At 45.1% G+C, this 21847-nt stretch overlaps 1 protein-coding gene and 1 long non-coding RNA gene across 2 annotated transcripts in view; one reads left to right on the top strand and one right to left on the bottom strand.

Annotated features, from left to right (window-relative positions):
* The window catches only part of ICA1L (islet cell autoantigen 1 like), a 57611-nt gene that overhangs the window by 26164 nt on the left and 9600 nt on the right, over window positions 1-21847 (bottom strand). The window contains exons 3-4 of the mRNA XM_077830122.1: window positions 6033-6105; window positions 4914-5037 (exon numbers count right to left, since the gene is read on the bottom strand). Coding sequence (XP_077686248.1) covers window positions 4914-5037; window positions 6033-6105 — 197 coding nt within the window. The remainder of the gene's footprint in view (window positions 1-4913; window positions 5038-6032; window positions 6106-21847) is intronic.
* The window catches only part of LOC144272207 (uncharacterized), a 35643-nt gene that overhangs the window by 8694 nt on the left and 5102 nt on the right, over window positions 1-21847 (top strand). Inside the window, exon 2 of the long non-coding RNA XR_013347509.1 lies at window positions 744-990. This is a non-coding gene — a long non-coding RNA (uncharacterized LOC144272207). The remainder of the gene's footprint in view (window positions 1-743; window positions 991-21847) is intronic.

The following is a 21847-nucleotide window of genomic DNA, read 5'->3' on the forward strand; positions in this document are numbered from 1 at the left end:
GGTTGAGATGCTGAGGGAGACTGGGAGTTAACAGGGACAGAGGAGGAGGGGATGGGGTGACTTGAGGCCAGTAGGGGAAGAGAGAGAGATCAGCCGAAAAGGAAGGGAGGGGGAAACTGGGACAGGCTGAGCAAGGAGACTGGGGAAAAGGAGCCAGGAGTGGGTGGGGGAGAAATTGGGAATGGCTGAGCAAGGAGATTGGGGCTGGGATGAGAAGCTTGAGGAGAAGAGATCGGAATTGGCTAGTTGAGGAGAATGGGATTGGGACAAGGAGTCAGGAGTGCAGATGACACAGGCCTGGGACAGAGACTGGGCAGAAGGGGTCAAGCTTGGGGTAACTGGGCAGAAGAGTCTGTGCCCACTAGAGAATACTTCCTTGCAAAGTCTGGAATAGAACCCACGATTTGTGAATCTCACCATTCCTGTACTGTCAGTACATATTTGTGAAACTCACTGTCAAAGTGCTCCATCCCTCTCTAGTCCTGGTCCATATAGAGGATGACAACCTACTTTCACTATCAGTTACTCTGTTAGCTCAACTGCCAGAGGTCTGTGTGGAGAATTTAAATTTTCCAACCCTGCAAATGACCCATGTGGATGCCAATACAATGCGATAAGATGGAATTTCTATTTTTTTAGTTCACTTTTTTAAAAACTTTAAACAAAAGCTACTTTGGGCCCCCTTGTGCATATGCATTATGATAGTCTTTAATTACATAATCACATACTATTTTTTCCCACAGGACTCCTGCTTGATTCACTGCATAGGATGAACTTGCTCTAGGGATGGATCAGGATTGTGTAGTGAAGGAGGCTGTTGTTTGTACAACCCCTGCTTCATTTGCTACAGGAGTTGGAAAATGTGTAGCGAATGAGGAAGGGGATTTCAGGAAGAAATGAATGGTTCCGTGATTAAGGCAGTTGAATGCTGCCTGGCAGAATTGGATTCTATCTCTGCCTCCGCCAGTGTTTGTACGTGATGTTAGGCAAGTAAGTTAAACCAATTTTTTCATAGGTGGTCACCAATTGTGTGTTGCTGGGTATGAAATGCACAAGTGCTAAGCATTCACAGCTGCAGCTGAAGTCAATGGGAAATGTGCTTTGGTCATAGAAAGTGCTATATAGTGCTATGTACTCTGAAAAATTAGGTGTCACAAATCAGCCACCTAAAATTAGTGGATACTTTTGACCTTAATCTCTCTGTGCCTCAGTTCCTCATCTGTAAAATGAGTACAGTATCCATTCATCTCACAGGGGTCTTGTGAAAGCAAATTGATATTTGTGAAGCACTCAGATACTATAATAATGAGTACCATAGAAAAGCCCATGAAGAAATTAATAATTCTGACTTCAAAGCAGAGTTTGAATAGCGTGGAATAAGGAAGGCCTGGGGCCACATACTGAACAATGAGGATAAAACAAAATTTTGAATCGCTGCTCACTGAGTGAGAACCATTCATTCTCTGCACTGGATGAAGCAGGGGTCCTGTGGAAATAAGAGATGTTATGTACTTAAAGACTATATCATAATGCCTACGTGCAAGGGGACCAAATTAAGGTTGTACAGGCAACCTTAATTCTGGCATTTCTTAACTTTTGAGTGGTTGATTTTGCAACCGTGATAATGTTTTTTTATGTAGTCTTTTTGTGTTTAATGTATACAAACACGCACATTGCAGTTCTCACCTCAGCAGGAGGCAATAGAAACAACATTTGGTACAGAGGTAATACCTAGTGGGACTTTTTCATGCTTTTTGGTGGTCCAATAAAAATATTTTGACAAGCTCTAAGGTTTTAAAAATCTATCATGAAGATACTGTAATTTTAAAAATTATAGTAGGAGATGGTTATAATTAATATCCTAACATTCTATTACCACTGCACATGTATGCACAAAATAACAGAGTGAAATTTTAGATCAACACATTAAAAATTTGTGGAAAAATTATCTCCTCCAATGCACAAGTGTGTTATCATTGAGGCAGGGTTAATGAGGATCCTTGCCTTGTTCCATATAGTCTTTGAAGGGCTTCAGCCTTGCCTCATAGCACTGTCTGGCAAATAATTCCACATTTTGGAAATTAACTTTATCATTTCATTTTTTAAAAACCCTGTGAAATTCCAAGAAAGAAACTGTATTACAAGAAATTGAAGACCATGATCCTGATTAATGTTCTGCATGCAAAGTTAAATTTGAGTACTCCTGTGCATAAAGTTAAGCACCTGCACAAATGTTTGCGGTATCAGGACTTAAGATGTAAGACGAAGTACTCAAAAAGTTAACTAACTTTGCCCCACATTCATAAGACTTATGATAGTCTTACACAATCACATGCTATTATTTCTAAACCTGGTTGGAAATTTTCCATTAGAATATTTGTTGTTGGAAAATGCCAATTTGTGAAAAGCAAAATGTTCTGCAGGTTTCAAAGGAAATTGGCCAGGGCCTTCCAGGCTCAACTAATCTTTCAAAGGAAATTAGCCACGGCTTTGTGGGCTCCTGGCTCCTCATCAGTCTGCCTAGTGGCTGCTGAGGCTCCAAGAGTTTCCAGGTGTCTGGCTTCCCAGCAGCCTGAAAACTTCAAGGCCAAGTTCCAAAGCTCCCAGATTCTTGACAGGTTTCCTGGGATGGGGGCAGTCATGGAGTAGTGGAGGCCAGCGCTTTCAGGCTCCACACTCCTTGACAGCCCCAGAAGCATATTTCATTTCAGAAACAAAATATTCCAGAATTTGACTTCCACAAGAAATTGAGGTTTTGATTTTCCCAATTCGAGCTGAATTTTTTTCCCCAAAGCTCAAGTTTTGTTTTTAAAGAGGTGAAATTCACTTTCTTGTTCAGTTATATTTATTTCTACAGGTCCCCTGCTGCATTTGATGTGCAAGCTGAATGGCGAATAGTGAATGAGGCAAGGTTAAACAGTCAATGAGAGGTGCTGAGAGCCAAATTGTTTGCAACTACCATTCACTTTACACTTGTTTAACTGAGGCATTTTCTAGACTAGAATTGAAGGTGTGATGTTAGCCTGTGTTAACATACATAACACACTTTAGAAGTCTTTTACAGATAAAAGAAAAGGAGGACTTGTGGCACCTTAGAGACTAACCAATTTATTTGAGCATGAGCTTTCGTGAGCTACAGCTCACTATGCTTTTACAGATAAGGCACACTGCCTTTAACACGTGCTAAACTGGTCAAGTTAAACCTGGGGGGAGCCCAGGCTTCAATTCGACCAGTTGAGCATGTGTTAAAGGCAGTTTGCCTTGTCTGCACTAGACTGATGTGTTAGCATACGTTAGCTAATGTGTGCTAATCTATTTTAATTCCTAATCTAGATAAAGTGTGAGAGCACATCTGGGACCTCAGTGGACAGGGTAGGCTTTATAGAGTGAATGAAGCATGATTAAAAATACATATTTCATCCAACCTGTGCTCTGAATTAGTCATATTTATATTCATTAACTAACTAAAGAATGTATTATGATGCAAACACAAAAGTGGCATAATTAAGGTTGTCTGGGTAACCTTAACTTTTGGATTTCCTAACTTTTGGTATGCTTTACTTTACAATTTTATTTTTTTTAAACATAGGTTAAAATTTAGAACTTGCATATAACTTTTCAATGCACTTTAGAGGAGGGTAAGAATTATCTCCATTTTACACATGAGGAAAACTGAGGCAAATATATGAAGTAATTTGTCCAAGATTACTCAGCAGGTCATTGACGGACCTGGGATTGGAATCCAGGTCTCCTGACCCCAGGTCACATGTCCATATACTGATTCTGCAGAATCCTTTGAAATTGAAAATAGCTTTCGATATACCAGTATGTCATGCTCAGTTTTCTGAAGGAATACCGCATTTAAGATAAACTAATGCACCCCATACTAATTAAAATGTTCTGTGACACTCCTGTCTTTGCTTCAAACAGCAGTAAAACCCATTAAGAATGGCCTTATTAAAGAACCTCTTTTCAATAACCAAAGTACCCTTTTCAAGGCAGCGATAGCAAAGAAATCAGTTTTAAAAAGAAATATTACTTCCTTCTACATCAGATTGTTTCTCCTTTGTGAGCTTGAAGATATTGGGTAAAATGCATTCATGTTGTAAATAAATGCAACACCCATATAAGTCCCTGGCTAACTTCTATGATGTAAATGATGTATATTAATCAGACAACTGGTGTAAATGATATGGTAGTCTAATTTGCAAGAGAAGTCCATCAGGCCTGATTCTGCCATCCTTAGTCATAATAGGTAACAATTCATACTCACATAGGCCCATTAATTGCAATGGGACTGCTTACATAGTAAGGTAGAACCTGACATGAATAAGGTTGGCAAATTACAGCTCTCAGCAGAGATTAAAATGAGTAATTTACACACCAAGGGCACAAACAAGGGAATACAGTAGTAAAACCAGCTACTAGGATGGTGTAACAGCATAGGGGAGATGCTGCTCTGTTCCCTGATGCAATTTTCCTGCTGCCCCTTCTCAGTGTTACACTCGTTTAGTATATTGGTGCAAGCCCTACTACTTTATCATTTGCACCCACTTATAATGTTTTTTGATCAATTTACTCATGACATTTAATTTACACCACAGTGTAGACTGCAGAATTTGGCCCATTCACTGCAGCAGTATGTTTTATTTGTAAGTTCAGTTCAATTCTATATTTATATTTGCAATTTAAATTACACTGATTGTACTGTCTGTACTTCTTGATTATTTGTATTTTCTGTATATATTTCTTCTATTATAGTCTATTTGTTTTACATAAAATTATATTTGCTTTCTGTGGATCTAACCTCAGAATCTTAAAGCACCAAACAGGTGCATTATTCCATGTACATAACTTTATATTAATAGCACCAAATGTAACTTGAAGAAAGACTACATAAAATAATTGAAAACCTTTGTTGAGCAGAAGAACAGAGGGTCTTTCCAGTGGCTTCCATCATTTTGCCAGCTTTAGTAGCATCTTGCTCTCCTTGAACCTTTAAAAGGAGCCCTAGCTCATTTTCCTCATCAGACGTAACTATAAAAGGAAATAATTGCACAATATAAATAGATAAACTAACACTTCCAATGTATTTAATCTTATTAAGAATAGTCCCCAGAGGGTGGGAAAACAAGCACATTATTGTTCAAAGTGATAAGATGCATAAAAAGATCTTTAGGTTTTACAGCATTTATAGTTGATATGGTATGTATTGGGGGGGAGAGGAGGGAAAGAAGGAATACATTTTAAAGTAAAACACACAAATGTCCAAATCAGACTTCTCAAATACTTTTTCATGCGGCACAGTTGGGCATCTGAGACTCTTTCTTTGGTAGGAAACACAGATAAAGAATATAGAGACATGCTGAACAAAAGACTTTAGTCATTAGTATCTTGTTGTTTATGGTAATTTATTACTACATTTAAAAATACTTTTAATTGAACTCTGATTCATAAAGGATGCAACTTTAATCAGTGATCCTTGTCTGCTAAGGGTCTAAAACTTACTTTTACTATCCTTTGTTACTTGTACTATCCGTAGAACTTTATAGAGATAATACTGCGCCACAATTTCAGTTGGAAAAACTTACAATTTTATTTAAAATCATTTACTTTCATAAACAGGGAGGAGCTTTTCTGAAAATTTAGGGAAACTAAAATTAAGTTTTATATAAACCACTGGTCATGTTTTCTAATAGTTGTAATGGCTTCCCTTAGTTCAATGATAGCCTCAAGAATTAGGGCTACTAGAACGAGTTAAATTAGCCATATAACGGAGTTCTTCATTTTCTGCCATTAGTACAAATACAGGTAGCATTAATGTATTCTATCAAGAAATCCCAAATCTTGGCACTCGGGGTTTACACTAAAATAGTGACATTCTCTAGAAATTAAAAACCATTTCAAATATGCCAGAAGGTTGTTTTAGATTAAACAGTTATCTGGTTTTAACAATGGATTTAAATTCAAAATATTAAAAAAAAGTAATGATGGTTATTACACTAAATTAAAATACATATGTTATTGCATACCATTGAGTCTCTGCTGGTATTTCTCAATAGTCTTTAGAAGATCTATACAGCTTGCCTGAATGCAGTGAAAAACCTTGGAAAAAAAGAGTTAGTACATTAGTCTATGGAAACGGTAATGTGAATATAAATAAGAAAATGTCTTCTTGGTATATGATAACATTCTACAGCCTAGGATTGAGCAAGTTTACCAGTGAAAGAAATTTAAAGCTAGAGAGATTCTTTTAGAAATCACTTGTCTGTTTCAATTGAGATAATCATATATATGACTTCCATTGGTAAATATTCTTCTAGGCAGAATCTATCCAAAGCCTATGGACCAAATTCATCTCTAGCATAAGCAAATGCAATGAAGCAAAAGGAACTTGCACCTACTTACACTGGGGCTGAATTTGACCTGCAAACAAACTTACCCAATATAATCAGGATAGACATACACAAGAAATGAAGGTTACTTATACAGGGTATGTCTGCACTTCAAGCTGGAAGTGGAACAGCAGCGGGAGGGGCTGGCCACCCTGTGTACATGCGTACCATCTCAGATAGATAAGTACTTGGGCTGCAAAACATAGATTCCATAGCTATTTCCATGCTGTGGACTATATGGGGCCTTCCTAGTTGTTGAAAACCAAGACATTTACAACTATCACCATTACAGCATCATCTGTATTTTCTTTCCAGTCACAATCCATTCTCCAGATGTTTAGTAATTCGTTGGATGGTGGAAAAAATCAGTAGCAAGGACATCTGCAGGATGAATGGATGTGGCAAGTGCCACTGCATGAAGTAGCAACCCAAATGCCATAACACAGTACACAATTTTTGGTTATATATGTGGAAATACAGGAATACCAAAGTGTTAAGTTGTAGCTGGCACCCATGATAGGTGGTGAGGGCTTAGAGGGAAGCTTGAACTGATGACCAGTCACCCATGAGATATCAGGAAGATGGGCCAAGATTTGTTTCTTTTTAGACATTTTAGATCTTTTCCTTGTGAGAAGAGAGGGTAGCAAATACTCAGGAAGCTAAATGACAAGACGGTACTACTGCAACAACGAGTAAAATGTTTCTGTAACAAGGTGGCGTGCCCCTTTTAAGGGTAAAAGGCTTTGGGACAGTCAGCCCTATTCTGTTAACCCCACCCTGCTACACCTGTGTAGGGTTGGATTTAAGAGGAAGGAACCCCAGCAGTGGGGAAAATTGAGGAGACAAATTGTCCTATGGCCTAGCTGAAGACAGGAGCCAGTCAGGGACTATAGCCTGCCTGAAAACCTGGGTAAAGGGAAAGTATGCTAGCCTCTAGGTAGTGAGGTTGAAGCCTAGGAAATAGGGTTTGGACAGTTTATTGCAGCTGGGGTTAGCCTGCGAAGGAGGAGGCTAATAGCCAAGCCTGGCTAGGCTGAAGATTTGGTTGTTTTCCTATGTTTGTAGACATTAAGTGACAGACTCTGAGGCCCCAAAAAGGTTGGACTTTGTTACATGGCTTGGCCAGACAGTTGGAATGAGTCAGAGAAAATACTGGGTAAACTAAGGCAGGAATGCTGCAATGTCAGCCATCGGTGATAGATTCCATTTCCCTAAAGCTTCTATAATAGACCTAAAAGAGCACTATCAAAAGCTTGTAAAGAGAGATCAGCATGGGTCCTGGGCTGCATGCCGCTGCCTGCCCCTCCCAGCACCAGCAGGGTCCCCAGCACCTGCACACCCCTGGCCTGCCCCCACAGAGAACCCACGGCCCCCTGGCCCAAGTTTTAGTTAGGGGTATATAGTACAAGTCATGGACAGGTCACGCGCTGTGAATTTTTGTTTACTGCCTGTGACCTGTCCATAACTTTTACTAAAAATACCTGGGACTAAAATGTTGCCTTAGTGATGGTCAGACTAGCTACAAATGTGTGTCATGATGTCTTAAATGCAACTTCACAAATGTGGTTTGTCTGAAAATTGGTGGTTTTTCCAGTTTGTTGCACTATTATGATGCATGCTTGAAAGAATAGACAGTGATAACCCAAGAAAAATTCTTCTGTTTTTATGTATTAAGGAGATCTGTTTTAACCAAAGATTATCCTTCATGAGAGAGCCTAGGTAATAAAGGAAAGGCTACTGAAATGTTGTGGATAAAAGTTAATGAACGTAATGTAAAACTCACTTATTTAAATAGTTCATATTGTAGTCAAATAGCTTTCATACCACAAATGTTACTGTTGTATCTTACATGTAAGCAGAAGTCTGGAGATGCTCCAAAGATTCAGAAGAATGGATAGTAGAGAAATGTCTGGGTTGTAAGCGGCTTTCCTTGCAAAAATTAATGCCTCCATTTAGCGCACACAAAACAGGATTTGGACATTTAATTTGTAGCAGATTAGAGATTGCTTATAATGGCTGGCATCTACATCTCAGACTATTTTTCTTAAGACATCTGTTGCTTTGATTCCCTTGTTTGGATAGACTGGATTAGAAGAGGAAAATTGACTATAATTTTTCTAAAAATTCAAGATACTACAGAGAAATCATTTTGTAATTTCCTTCCTCGAAGAGAAGGCTTTTTTAAATACACAACATCTGATTTTTTCAAAGGGATTCTAAGTCTTATCAATTTTAAACTAGATTGATTAAGGCTGTAGGAGGTCAAATTAATTACCTCAAGTCATACAATCAGTGAGCTGGATCTAGATTTCAATTACTGCCATGTAAATCTGGATTAACACCATTGATTTTGCTAGAGCTGACTGAATGGCACCATTGTTTTTAATTAAATTACTCTGGATTTACAATTGTTTAAATGAAGTCAGAATCTGGCTCAGTGGAATTTAAATCTAGGATTCCTTCTGATTTTCTCATCCTCTTACTGTACTGTAACCTTGTTAAAAATAATAATAACTGTCCACTGCTGGAGGCAGGTTACTGGTTTTACTTTGTGTTCCTGTCAGTAAGAGGGCAATTATTTAATTTGCTTATAAATCGTGTAGCTATATCAAGAGGACCACTGATCTCTTGATGTAAGAAAGAGGGGAAATGTTTTGTGCAGTGCAAAGACAGAGACCTCACTGTTTCAGCCCAGAATATAAAAGTAGGCAGCCAGCAAATTCCCAAATCACTAAACCCATTGGGCACTGATGATGTCTGTCCAAAAATAATGAAATAAGAACATGGTACTTGCTGAAATGTAAAAGTGCTAACTTGAAAATATTGTTATGCTGAGAGGTACTGGAGACTGACTGGATCACAAACCTCTTTGAGACTGGGTATAAAGGCATCCTTCAGCTGACATAAGTGTCAGGATAAGTTAATCAGAAGTCCCCCACCTAAGACAAAAGCATGTTGTGAACCCGCTCAGGAATTTTGGACTGAATGGAGGGATTTTGCTAAATTGAGGGGGTGAGGAGAAAGACAGACCACATAGGAACTAAACAGATAAGAACAGAGAGAGGCTGAGAGAAACAGAAAAAGGCCAAGCAGCAGCTGGTAAACACAGTGTGACCTGGAAAAAGCTAGAGAGAGAGAGAGCGCACTTTTGGGAATGTTGGCTAAAGAGGCTTGGGATTGTAAGCTAAGGGTATGTCTACAGTACGAAATTAGGTTGAATTTATAGAAGTCAGTTTTTTAGAAATCGGTTTTATATATTCGAGTGTGTGTGTCCCCACAGAAAATGCTCTAAGTGCATTAAGTGAATTAACTCGGCGGAGCGCTTCCACAGTACTGAGGCTAGAGTCGACTTCTGGAGTGTTGCACTGTGGGTAGCTATCCCACAGTTCCCGCAGTCTCCACTGCCCATTGGAATTCTGGGTTGAGATCCCAATGCCTGATGGGGCTAAAACATTGCCGCGGGTGGTTCTGGGTACATATTGTCAGGCCCCCGTTCCCTCCCTCCCTCCGTGAAAGCAAGGGCAGACAATCGTTACGCGCCTTTTTTCCTGAGTTACCTGTGCAGACGCCATACCACGGCAAGAATGGAGCCCGCTCAGGTAACCGTCACCGTATGTCTCTTGGGTGCTGGCAGACGTGGTACTGCATTGCTAGACAGTAGCAGCAACCCACTGCCTTGTGGCAGCAGACAGTGCAATAGGACTGGTAGCCATCATCGTCATGTCCGAGGTGCTCCTGGCTGCGTCGGCCGGGAGCGCCTGGACAGACATGGGCGCAGGGACTAAATTTGGAGTGACTTGATCAAGTCATTCTCTTTAGTCCTGCAGTCAGTCCTATTGAACCATCTTATGGTGAGCAGGCAGGCGATATGGATTGCTAGCAGTCGTATTGTACCATCTTTTGCCAGGCAGGCAAGAGATGAGGATGGCATGCAGTCCTTCTGCACCGTCTGCTGCCAGCCAAAGATGTAAAAGATAGATGGAGTGTATCAAAACAAGAAATAGACCAGATTTGTTTTGTACTCATTTGCTCCCCCCCTCCCCCGTCTAGGGGACTCATTCCTCTAGGTCACACTGCAGTCACTCACAGGGAAGGTGCAGCGAAGTAAATCTAGTCATGTATCAATCAGAGGCCAGACTAACCTCCTTGTTCCAATAAGAACAATAACTTAGGTGCACCATTTCTTATTGGAACCCTCCGTGAAGTCCTGCCTGAAATACTTCTTGATGTAAAGCCACCCCCATTGTTGATTTTAGCTCCCTGAAGCCAGCTCTGTAAGCCGTGTCGTCAGTTGCCCCTCCCTCCGTCAGAGCAAAGGCAGACAATCGTTCTATGCCTTTTTTGTGAGCGGACGCCATACCAAGGCAAGCATGGAGGCCGCTCAGCTCACTTTGGCAATTAGAAGCACATTAAACACCACACGCATTATCCAGCAGTATATGCAGCACCAGAACCTGGCAGAGCGATACCGGGCGAGTAGGTGACGTCAGCGAGGTCATGTGAGTGATCAGGACATGGACACAGATGTCTCTCAAAGCATGAGCCCTGCCAATGCATGCATCATGGTGCTAATGGGGCAGGTTCATGCTGTGGAATGCCGATTCTGGGCTCAGGAAACCAGCACAGACTGGTGGGGCCGCACAGTGTTGCAGGTCTGGGACGATTCCCAGTGGCTGCGAAACTTTCACATGCGTAAGGGGACTTTCATGGAACTTTGTGACTTGCTTTCCCCTGCCCTGAAGCACATAAATACCAAGATGAGAGCAGCCCTCACAGTTGAGAAGCGAGTGGCGATAGCCCTGTAGAAGCTTGCAACACCAGACAGCTACCGGTCAGTTGGGAATCAATTTGGAGTGGGCAAATCTACTGTGGGGGCTGCTGTGATGCAAGTAACCCACGCAATCAAAGATCTGCTGATATCAAGAGTAGTGACCCTGGGAAATGTGCAGGTCATAGTGGATGGCTTTGCTGCAATGGGATTCCCTAACTGTGGTGGGGCCACAGACGGAACCCATATCCCTATCTTGGCACCGGAGCACCAAGCCGGCGAGTACATAAACCGCAAGGGGTACTTTTCAATAGTGCTGCAAGCTCTGGTGGATCACAAGGGACGTTTCACCAACATCAACGTGGGATGGCCGGGAAAGGTACATGACGCTCGCATCTTCAGGAACTCTGGTCTGTTTCAAAAGCTGCAGGAAGGGACTTTATTCCCAGACCAGAAAATAACTGTTGGGGATGTTGAAATGCCTATAGTTATCCTTGGGGACCCAGCCTACCCCTTAATGCCATGGCTTATGAAGCCGTACACAGGCAGCCTGGACAGTAGTCAGGAGCTGTTCAACTACAGGCTGAGCAAGTGCAGAATGGTGGTAGAATGTGCATTTGGACGTTTAAAGGCACGCTGGTGCAGTTTACTGACTCGCTTAGACCTCAGCGAAACCAATATTCCCACTGTTATTACTGCTTGCTGTGCGCTCCACAATATCTGTGAGAGTAAGGGGGAGACGTTTATGGTGGGGTGGGAGGTTGAGGCAAATCGCCTGGCTGCTGGTTACGCGCAGCCAGACATCAGGGCAGTTAGAGCACAGGAGGGCGTGGTACGCATCACAGAAGCTTTGAAAACCAGTTTCATGACTGGCCAGGCTACAGTGTGAAAGTTCTCTTTGTTTCTCCTTGATGAAACCCCCCGCCCCTTGGTTCACTCTACTTCCCTGTAAGCTAACCACCCTCCCCACCTCCCTTCGATCACCGCTTGCAGAGGCAATAAAGTTATTGTTGCTTCACATTCATGCATTCTTTATTCATTCATCACATAAATAGGGGGATGGCTACCAAGGTAGCCCAGGAGGGGTGGTGGAGGAGGGAAGGAAAATGCCACACAGCACTTTAAGCACAGCACTTTAAAAGTTTACAACTTTAAAATTTATGGAATGCCAGCCTTCTTTTTTTTTGGGCAATCCTCTGTGGTGGAGTGGCTGGTTGGCCGGTGGCCCCCCCACCGCGTTCTTGGGCGTCTGGGTTTGGAGGCTATGGAACTTGGGGAGGAGGGCGGTTGGTTACACAGGGGCTGTAGTGGCAGTCTGTGCTCCAGCTGCCTTTGCTGCAGCTCAACCATACACTGGAGCATACTGGTTTGATCCTCCAGCAGCCTCAGCATTGAATCCTGCCTCCTCTCATCACGCTGCCGCCACATTTGAGCTTCAGCCCTGTTTTCAGCCTGCCACCTCTCCTCCCGGTCATTTTGTGCTTTCCTGCACTCTGACATTATTTGCCTCCACGCATTCGTCTGCGCTTTGTCAGTGTGGGAAGACAGCATGAGCTCAGAGAACATTTCATCGCGAGTGCGTTTTTTTTCCTTTCTAATCTTCACTAGCCTCTGGGAAGGAGAAGATCCTGTGATCATTGAAACACATGCAACTGGTGGAGAAAAACAAAGGGACAGCGGTATTTAAAAAGACACATTTTATAAAACAGTGGCTACAGTCTTTCAGGGTAAACCTTGCTGTTAACATTACATACTATAGCACATGTGCTTTCGTTACAAGGTCGCATTTTACCTTCCCCCACCACGTGGCTATCCCCTCAACCCTCTCCCCTCCCTGTGGCTAACAGCGGGGAACATTTCTGTTCAGCCGCAGGCAAACAGCCCAGCAGGAACGGGCTCCTCTGAGTGTCCCCTGAAGAAAAGCACCCTATTTCAACCAGGTGACCATGAATATCTCACTCTCCTGAGGATAACACAGAGAGATAAAGAACAGATATTGTTTGAACGCCAGCAAACATACACTGCAATGCTTTGTTCTACAATGATTCCCAAGTATGTGTTACTGGCCTGGAGTGGTAAAGTGTCCTACCATGGACGCAATAAGGCTGCCCTCCCCGGAAATCTTTTGCAAAGGCTTTGGGAGTACACCCAGGAGAGCCGTGAATGCCAGAGCAAATTAATCCTTTCACATGCTTGCTTTTAAACCATGTATAGTATTTTAAAAGGTACACTCACCGGAGGTCCTTTCTCTGCCTGCCTGGTCCAGAAGGCAGCCTTGGGTGGGTTCGGGGGGTACTGGCTCCAGGTCCAGGGTGAGAAACAGTTTCTGGCTGTCGGGAAAACCGGTTTCTCCGCTTGCTTGCTGTGAGCTATCTACAACCGCATCTTCATCATCATCTTCTTCGTCCCCAAAACCTGCTTTCATGTTGCCTCCATCTCCATTGAAGGAGTCAAACAACATGGCTGGGGTAGTGGTGGCTGAACCCCCTAAAATGGCATGCAGCTCATCATAGAAGCGGCATGTTTGGGGCTCTGACCCGGAGCGGCCGTTCGCCCCTCTGGTTTTCTGGTAGGCTTGCCTCAGCTCCTTAAGTTTCATGCGGCACTACTTCGGGTCCCTGTTATGGCCTCTGTCCTTCATGCCCTGGGAGATTTTGACAAAGGTTTTGGCATTTCGAAAACTGGAACGGAGTTCTGACAGCACGGATTCCTCTCCCCATACAGCGATCAGATCCCGTACCTCCCGTTCAGTCCATGCTGGAGCTCTTTTGCGATTCTGGGACTCCATCATGGTCACCTCTGCTGATGAGCTCTGCATGATCACCTCTGCTTATGAGCTCTGCATGGTCACTTGCAGCTTGCCACGCTGGCCAAACAGGAAATGAGATTCAAAAGTTTGCAGTTCTTTTCCTGTCTACACTGCCAGTGCATCTGAGTTGAGAGTGCTGTCCAGAGCGGTCACAATGGAGCACTCTGGGATAGCTCCCGGAGGCCAATACCGTCGAATTGTGTCCACAGTACCCCAAATTTGACCCGGCAAGGACGATTTAAGCGCTAATCCACTTGTCAGGGGTGGTGTACGGAAATCGATTTTAAGAGCCCTTTAAGTCGAAATAAAGGGCTTCATCGTGTGGACGGGTGCAGGTTTACATCGATTTAACGCTGCTAAATTCGACCTAAAGTCCTAGTGTAGACCAGGGCTAAGAAACTGCTCCTTTTGTTCTTGGCTCCTCCTGCGTTAGGAGAAGCAGGACTTTGTACATTCCTTGTAAATAAACAAGATTTCATCAAATAAAATACCAGACTCCATCAATTTCTACTTCCAAATAGAACATCCCCAGGGCCCCAAACTTTGGCTCACCACTCGGGTCAAACAGGGGCAACAATGTGATATTTGAAGAGGTAAAAAGAGTGGAAGAGAGAAAGTATGCAGTGTTACTGTAGCTGCATTGGTCCCAGGATATTAGAGACACAAGGTGGATGATACAATATCTTTTACTGGATCAATTTCTGTTGGTGAGAGAGATAAGCTTTCAAACAGTTAGATTCCAGAGGGGAACTAGGTCCTGGGAGTGGGGCTAGATTCAGATCTTAGTGCAAGTCAGATACGTTACACCAGATTTAGGCTGCAGTAAAAGAGATCAGAATTGGGTCTGAAGTCTCCACTAACCAACCAAAGAAGATTCAGATTGAAGATTATGAACAACCCAGGAATAGCCAAGGGTGTGGGAATGAGTCAGAAAATGCCTTTTAAATTGGAGGCCAACCTATTGTATGTGTTATCAGATGTTAAGAATGTAGAAGACAGTCTATTGTGAACCAAAAACATATCATGTTACACATAAACCTACATTACACCAGTGCACACCTAATCCCTGCACCCCAAGCCCCAGACATTTGTTCAGAGCACACACTGCCAAAAAATGACTTAAGGCATCCATGTACCCTAGTCCTAATTCATGAGCAGTGTGCCTTCAGTTATCAAATCAGAAACAAGGAGGGGTTAGGTCACCCAGTAGCCTTTAATGCTGCATCTGTTCAAAACTGAACAGAAAAGCATATTCCAAAATCCTTTCATAAATAAATCCTTAGAGTCATCAATCTAGCTGGCAGAGTCTACATGCTACACTTAAGTTAATGCAGAAAACAGTAACAGCTAAATTAGCTCAGTATAGTTTGTTAAAAATATGCAGTGATTTATGTGTAGACAGACTAATGACAATGGTTAACTATAAAGTATTTTATTGTAATAATGCCTTTTGCTTTTGAAAAAGAATCGGTAAGAAATTAATGCCACTCTTACACTAGAATTCACATGAGATTCAAGTACACAAGTTAGCGTGAATTGCCCACTACACTGCAAGCAAATTTAATCATTTTATTAAGATGATGTTAAAATAAAAAGAAAACGGTACAGAGTTTAAGCATAGAAGTTTCTGGTTATCAGGGAATAAGGTACAGATTATCAAGGGGTGTGAAGTTCGGTTTAGGATCAGGTGGCATAAGGAATACATAATCTGCAATGTCCCCGATTGGGGGTAAAAGGTTAACGGGTCTAAGTACAGACATTGAGATATGGGGGGATGTTGTTCATATAATGGCTATCATAGAATGTCAAGGTTGGAAGGGACCTCAGGAGGTCATCTAGTCCAACCCCCTGCTCAAAGCAGGACCAATCCCCAACTAAATCATCCCAGCCAGGGCTTTGTCAAGCCTGACCTTAAAAACTTCTAAGGAAGGAGATTCCACCACCTCCCTAGGTAACACATTCCAGTGTTTCACCACCCTCCTAGTGCAAAAGTTTTTCCTAATATCCAACCTAAACCTCCCCCACTGCAACTTGAGACCATTACTCCTGTCATCTGCTACCACTGAGAACAGTCTAGATTCATCCTCTTTGGAACCCCCTTTCAGGTAGTTGAAAGCAGCTATCAAATCCCCCCACATTCTTCTCTTCTGCAGACTAAACAAGCCCAGTTCCCTCAGCCTCTCCTCATAAGTCATATGTTCCAGTCCCCTAATAATTTTTGTTGCCCTCTGCTGGACGTTTTCCAATTTTTCCACATCCTTCTTGTAGTGTGGGGCCCAAAACTGGACACAGTACTCCAGATGAGGCCTCACCAATGTCGAATAGAGGGGAACGATCACATCCCTCGGTCTGCTGGCAATGCCCCTACCTATACAGCCCAAAATGCCATTGGCCTTCTTGGCAACAAGGGCACACTGTTGACTCATATCCAGCTTCTCGTCCACTGTAACCCCTAGGTCCTTTTCTGCAGAACTGCTGCCGAGCCATTCGGTCCCTAGTCTGTAGCGGTGCATGGGATTCTTCCGTCCTAAGTGCAGAACTCTGCCCTTGTCCTTGTTGAACCTCATCAGATTTCTTTTGGCCCAATCCTCTAATTTGTCTAGGGCCCTCTGTATCCTATCCCTACCCTCCAGCATATCTACCTCTCCTCCCAGTTTAGTGTCATCTGCAAACTTGCTGAGGGTGCAATCCACACCATCCTCCAGATCATTTATGAAGATATTGAACAAAACCAGCCCGAGGACCGACCCTTTGGGCACTCCACTTGATACCGGCTGCCTACTAGACATGGAGCCATTGATCACTACCCGTTGAGCCCGACAATCTAGCCAGCTTTCTATACACCTTATCATCCATTCATCCAGCCCATACTTCTTTAACTTACTGGCAAGAATACTGTGGGAGACCGTGTCAAAAGCTTTGCTAAAATCAAGGAACAACATGTCCACTGCTTTCACTTCATCCACAGAGCCAGTTATCTCGTCATAGAAGGCAATTAGATTAGTCAGGCATTACTTGCCCTTTGGTGAATCCACGCTGACTGTTCCTGATCACTTTCCTCTCCTCTAAGTGCTTCAGAATTGATTCCTTGAGGACCTGCTCCATGATTTTTCCAGGGACTGAGGTGAGGCTGACTGGCCTGTAGTTCCCAGGATCCTCCTTCTTCCCTTTTTTAAAGATGGGCACTACATTAGCCTTTTTCCAGTCATCTGGGACCTCCCCGATCACCATGAGTTTTCAAAGATAATGGCCAATGGCTCTGCAATCACATCCGCCAACTCCTTTAGCACTCTCGGATGCAGCGCATCCGGCCCCACAGACTTTTGCTCGTCCAGATTTTCTAAATAGTCCCGAACCACTTCTTTCTTCACAGAGGGCTGGTTACCTCCTCCCCATGCTGTGCTGCCCAGTGCAGCAGTCTGGGAGCTGACCTTGTTCGTGAAGACAGAGGCAAAAAAAGCTTTGAGTACGTTAGCTTTTTCCACATCCTCTGTCACTAGGTTGCCTCCCTCATTCAGTAAGGGGCCCACACTTTCCTTGACTTTCTTCTTGTTGCTAACGTACCTGAAGAAACCCTTCTTGTTACTCTTATCACCTTCCAGGTGGGATTTGGCCTTCCTGATTTCACTCCTGCATGCCCGAGCAATATTTTTATACTCTTCCCTGGTCATCTGTCCAATCTTCCACTTCTTGTAAGCTTCTTTTTTGTGTTTAGGATCAGCAAGGATTTTACTGTTAAGCCAAGCTGGTCGCCTGCCATATTTACTATTCTTTCTACACATCAGGATGGTTTGTTCCTGTAACCCCAATAAGGATTCTTTAAAATACAACCAGCTCTCCGGGACTCCTTTCCCCCTCATGTTGTTCTCCCAGGGGATCCTGCCCATCAGTTCCCTGAGGGAGTCAAAGTCTGCTTTTCTGAAGTCCAGGGTCCATATTCTGCTGCTCTCCTTTCTTCCCTGTGTCAGGATCCTGAACTCAACCATCTCATGGTCACTGCCTCCCAGGTTCCCATCCACTTTTGCTTCCCCTACTAATTCTTCCTGGTTTGTGAGAAGCAGATCAAGAAGAGCTCTGCCCCTAGTTGGTTCCTCCAGCACTTGCATCAGGGAATAAGGTATGTTCAGGTATGGAGTAAAAAGGGTAGAGACAATGATGAGGATGGATTTACCCTCATTTGGTGAGATTTAATGTTCAGTGAATTTATGATTCCAATTCATATGGTCCAGTGGAAAAAGTCTCTCAGTCCCTTTCTCGTAGTTGATGCACGATTTCGTACTGGCTCACACCTCCTGGTAGTGTCGGTGGCCTGTGATGTGTTTGATGTAGATGTCTCTGGACCATCGGATGGTGTCTGAGACCATGAGGCGCTGCATGAGCTGTGCATAGTGTTGACTGATCCCACAGGTTCGCAGCACACTCTTGTTGCAGGGGTCGCAAGCGGCTAGGGCTCCGACGATCAGGGCATCCATCTGCACCTCGTAGCCCTTCGCTCTCAGGGTGTCGGCCAGGGGGGCGTATTTTTCCAGCTTACGAGCTCGGGCTTCGCGGAAGGCCGGGGTCCTGTTCTCAAAGGAGACTGTGACGTCAACGAGGATGATCTTTTTCTGGGCCTCGTCAGTGACTAGCACATCAGGTTGCAACTGGCTGTCAGTACCGGGGATGGCGCAGTTCACGGCAACCTCCCCCAGACACGGTGCAATGGCTTTCACTAGGCGGTTCTGGATGGCACTGTGGCGCAGCTGGTAGGCTCTGGAGTGGGGCTTGCAGCTGCACAGGACATGGGGCAGGGTCTCGTTGGAGTAGCCGCACTTCCTGCAACACTTGTCTCAGTTCCCGTGGCGGATGGCTCCATTGAGCAGGACACAGTTGAGCCAGGCACGGTGGATGAACTGCCAGTCGGCGAAACGGGTGAAGCCGCCCCCCGCGAGGAAGTGGTTGCTGGCGTCCCACTTCCTGGTCCGTTCGAAGGCTTTACCCTGGTCCGGTTTACGCTTCAGAGTTTCCATGTGCAGTGAGTGGATGGCTGCCTTCAGGGTCCTCTCCAGCACGCCCCTAGCACACGGGGTGATGATGGTGTTGTCATCAGACCTGATCTGCGGCACCAGGACTCCCAGCTCCTGGCGCTCCTCGCACCACTCCCAGCGGCAGCCAATGTGCTTCCCCAGGTGACACGTGGCATTGCGAGCATGGGACCACAGTGAAGCGATGTCACGCCCGTCCCATCTGAATTCACCATCCAGGGAACTGCTCAGGAAGGTGGTGATGTCTTGGTTGGAGGGGGCTCTGCTGATCCGCTTCTTTGTTGTGTCATGGAGGGCGTTTGCTGCGATGTTCCTTACCCTGGCGTCGGGACACGTCAGCAGGCAGAAGGCGTGGGTGATCACCGCCATGTCACACAGTTCGCCCATGCGGGGGACGTTGGCACCGCCATGCCTGTGGGCAATGTAGACCAGCTCGTTGCTGGCTCTCTGGAGACGGAACAGCCACTTCTTCACCAGCTGCCGGATGATCTTCTCTGCCTTGTTGAGGGGTACCTTCGCCACAGTGGATCCCCTTAGGACGAACGAGATGCGGGGGATCAGGAAGGTGTTCAGGGCATTTATCTTCTGCCACAGCGCTAGTAGGGAAGTGTCAATCTTGGCGGCATCCTGCAAGGTCTGCTGGACACGGAAACCCATCAGCGTGCCGAGGTGCTGGTATGCCTGCCCCTCTGCCAGGGGGATGACGGGCTCGCCCTGGATCTGGAACCCCGTTGTCTGCACCAATGTGCAGTCATCAACGTGGAGAGTTGTGCACTTCTTTGCATTGAAGCGGAGCCCCATCCAGTCAGCAGCTCGACTGGTGACATCTAGCATACGTTGGAGGCTCTCTGGATCATCCGCGGTCAGGTCCAGGTCATCTGCGTAAGCCAGGACTCTCACCCTCTCGCCATGGAGGTTGAAGCCATCTGTGCCATTGGAGATCGCTTGCAGCAATGGCTCCATGGTGAGGTTAAAGATGATGGGGCTGAGGGGACAGCCCTGCTTAACTCCGCTCAGGCTCGGGATCTCAGCGGTCTCCCCTTCGACCAAGTGAATGGTGGTGCTGCATCCCGCGTACACCTCTCGGATCACATGAAGGAAGTTTTCTGGCATCCCAAACTCCTGGAGCGTGGCAAAGATGTGGTGGTGGGGCATGGATCCAAAGGCGTTAGCCAGGTCGAGCCATGCTACTGTGTACTGCCTCCATACTCTTCTGGCCGTTTCAATGGTGGTTTGGAGGACGAAGTTGTGTTCATAGCAGCCCTCGCAGGACATGAAGCCTTTCTGGATGGAGCTGATGGCTCCCCCGCTCACCGACCACTCCATGATCCTCGAAGCCAGGCAGCTAGCGTAGAGCTTGTACATCGTGGAGCAGAGGGAGATGGGCCTCCAGTTGCTGGGGTCATCCCACTCGCCCTTCTTGTACACCAGTACCATCATGGCCTTCTTCCAGGAGCTGGGAGTCCGACAGAATTGCTTGCACTGGTTGAAGAGCGTGGCGAGGACCAGGCAGCCGGGATCTCGCTTTTTCAGGAGGATGTAGGGGATGCCGTCTTTCCCAGGAGCGGTGTTTTTTGTTTTTGAGAGTCGGGCCATCACTTCCTTGGGCGTATCGTCAGTTTCCAGGACACCTGCTTCGTCAACACAGGGCAGGGAGTGGAGGCGCTCTGGGCGCTGCGCGTCATTCCGGGCTGTGCGGTCGAATACATCCTTGAAATAGCTGTAGAGACGCTCAGACGGGATCATGCAGTAGGGCGAGGGCCCGTCTAGGATATCCCTCATGGCCTTGGAGCAGTTTGCCCGGTACAGCTTTTGGATCCTTGAAGCCGTTGCTGGATCGTAGTGGCGGCTGGCGTCTCTACTTCTGGCTCCCCTGGTGGTGGTGGTGTCGTTTGGAGCAGCTTTCTGTGGGCAGGCGGGGCATTCTCCTGGTTCGAACTTCTCCTGGGAGCGATTTTTGCAGACAGTTCTTGGGTGATCCTGTCTACAAGGAGGTCTAAGTTGTCAAAGGAAGCTGCTGCTTGTAGCTCCTCAGTCCAGGCAGTCTGCCACGGAGTGGCAGCCCTCACCATTGGCTGCTGGCCCTCAGCTTGTCAATATACCATTAAGTCACTGGTAGCAAATGCTAAGAAAATTCAATGTATTCACTATAATTCTGCAGTATGCTATGAATACTTTTTCCACCACTTTGCCAGACACCAATTCTGTTGCCTCAACATGCACAGGCCTAGTCTACGCTAACATTAAGTCAATTTAAATGGCCTGCTGTCGACCTAATTGTGCTTAAATTTATCTCTGGCTAACATAAGTGCCCCATTACAGTGAACTGCTAAAACCACCTCCACAAATGGCACGGAGCCATGGTTGACCTATTGAGGTCAATGCAGTTCAAGTGTAGATGTGCATGACCTGTGTCAACCCTAACGGTCCTCCAGAAGCTGTCCCACAATGCCCCATTCCCTACAATGACTGCTCTGGTCACAACTGCAAACTCCATTGCCCAGGAGTCACAGAAACCAGAAGACATCCCCACCTTTTAAAGCTCCTCGCATATTTTTGAAATGCCTTTTCTTGATTGCCCGCCTTGGTGATTACACCTAGCAGCCCTACCTTGTGTATGCATCTGCCCAACCAACCATGCTGGCTCCATAGAGTAGACAGGAGATATTGGATCTCCTGGGCCTGTGGGGAGAGAGGCTGTGCAAGCATAGCTAAGGACCAGCTCTAGAAACATGGACATCTGCAAACAGAATGTATGGAGGATGCAGGCAGAGGGGAATAACCGTGATCAGTAGCAGTGCCACATGGAAACTAAGGAACTGTGCCAAGTATACCACAAGGCCAGGGAGTG

Source organism: Eretmochelys imbricata, chromosome 11 (assembly GCF_965152235.1).
Source record: "Eretmochelys imbricata isolate rEreImb1 chromosome 11, rEreImb1.hap1, whole genome shotgun sequence".
NCBI classification, from domain to species: domain Eukaryota; kingdom Metazoa; phylum Chordata; order Testudines; family Cheloniidae; genus Eretmochelys; species Eretmochelys imbricata.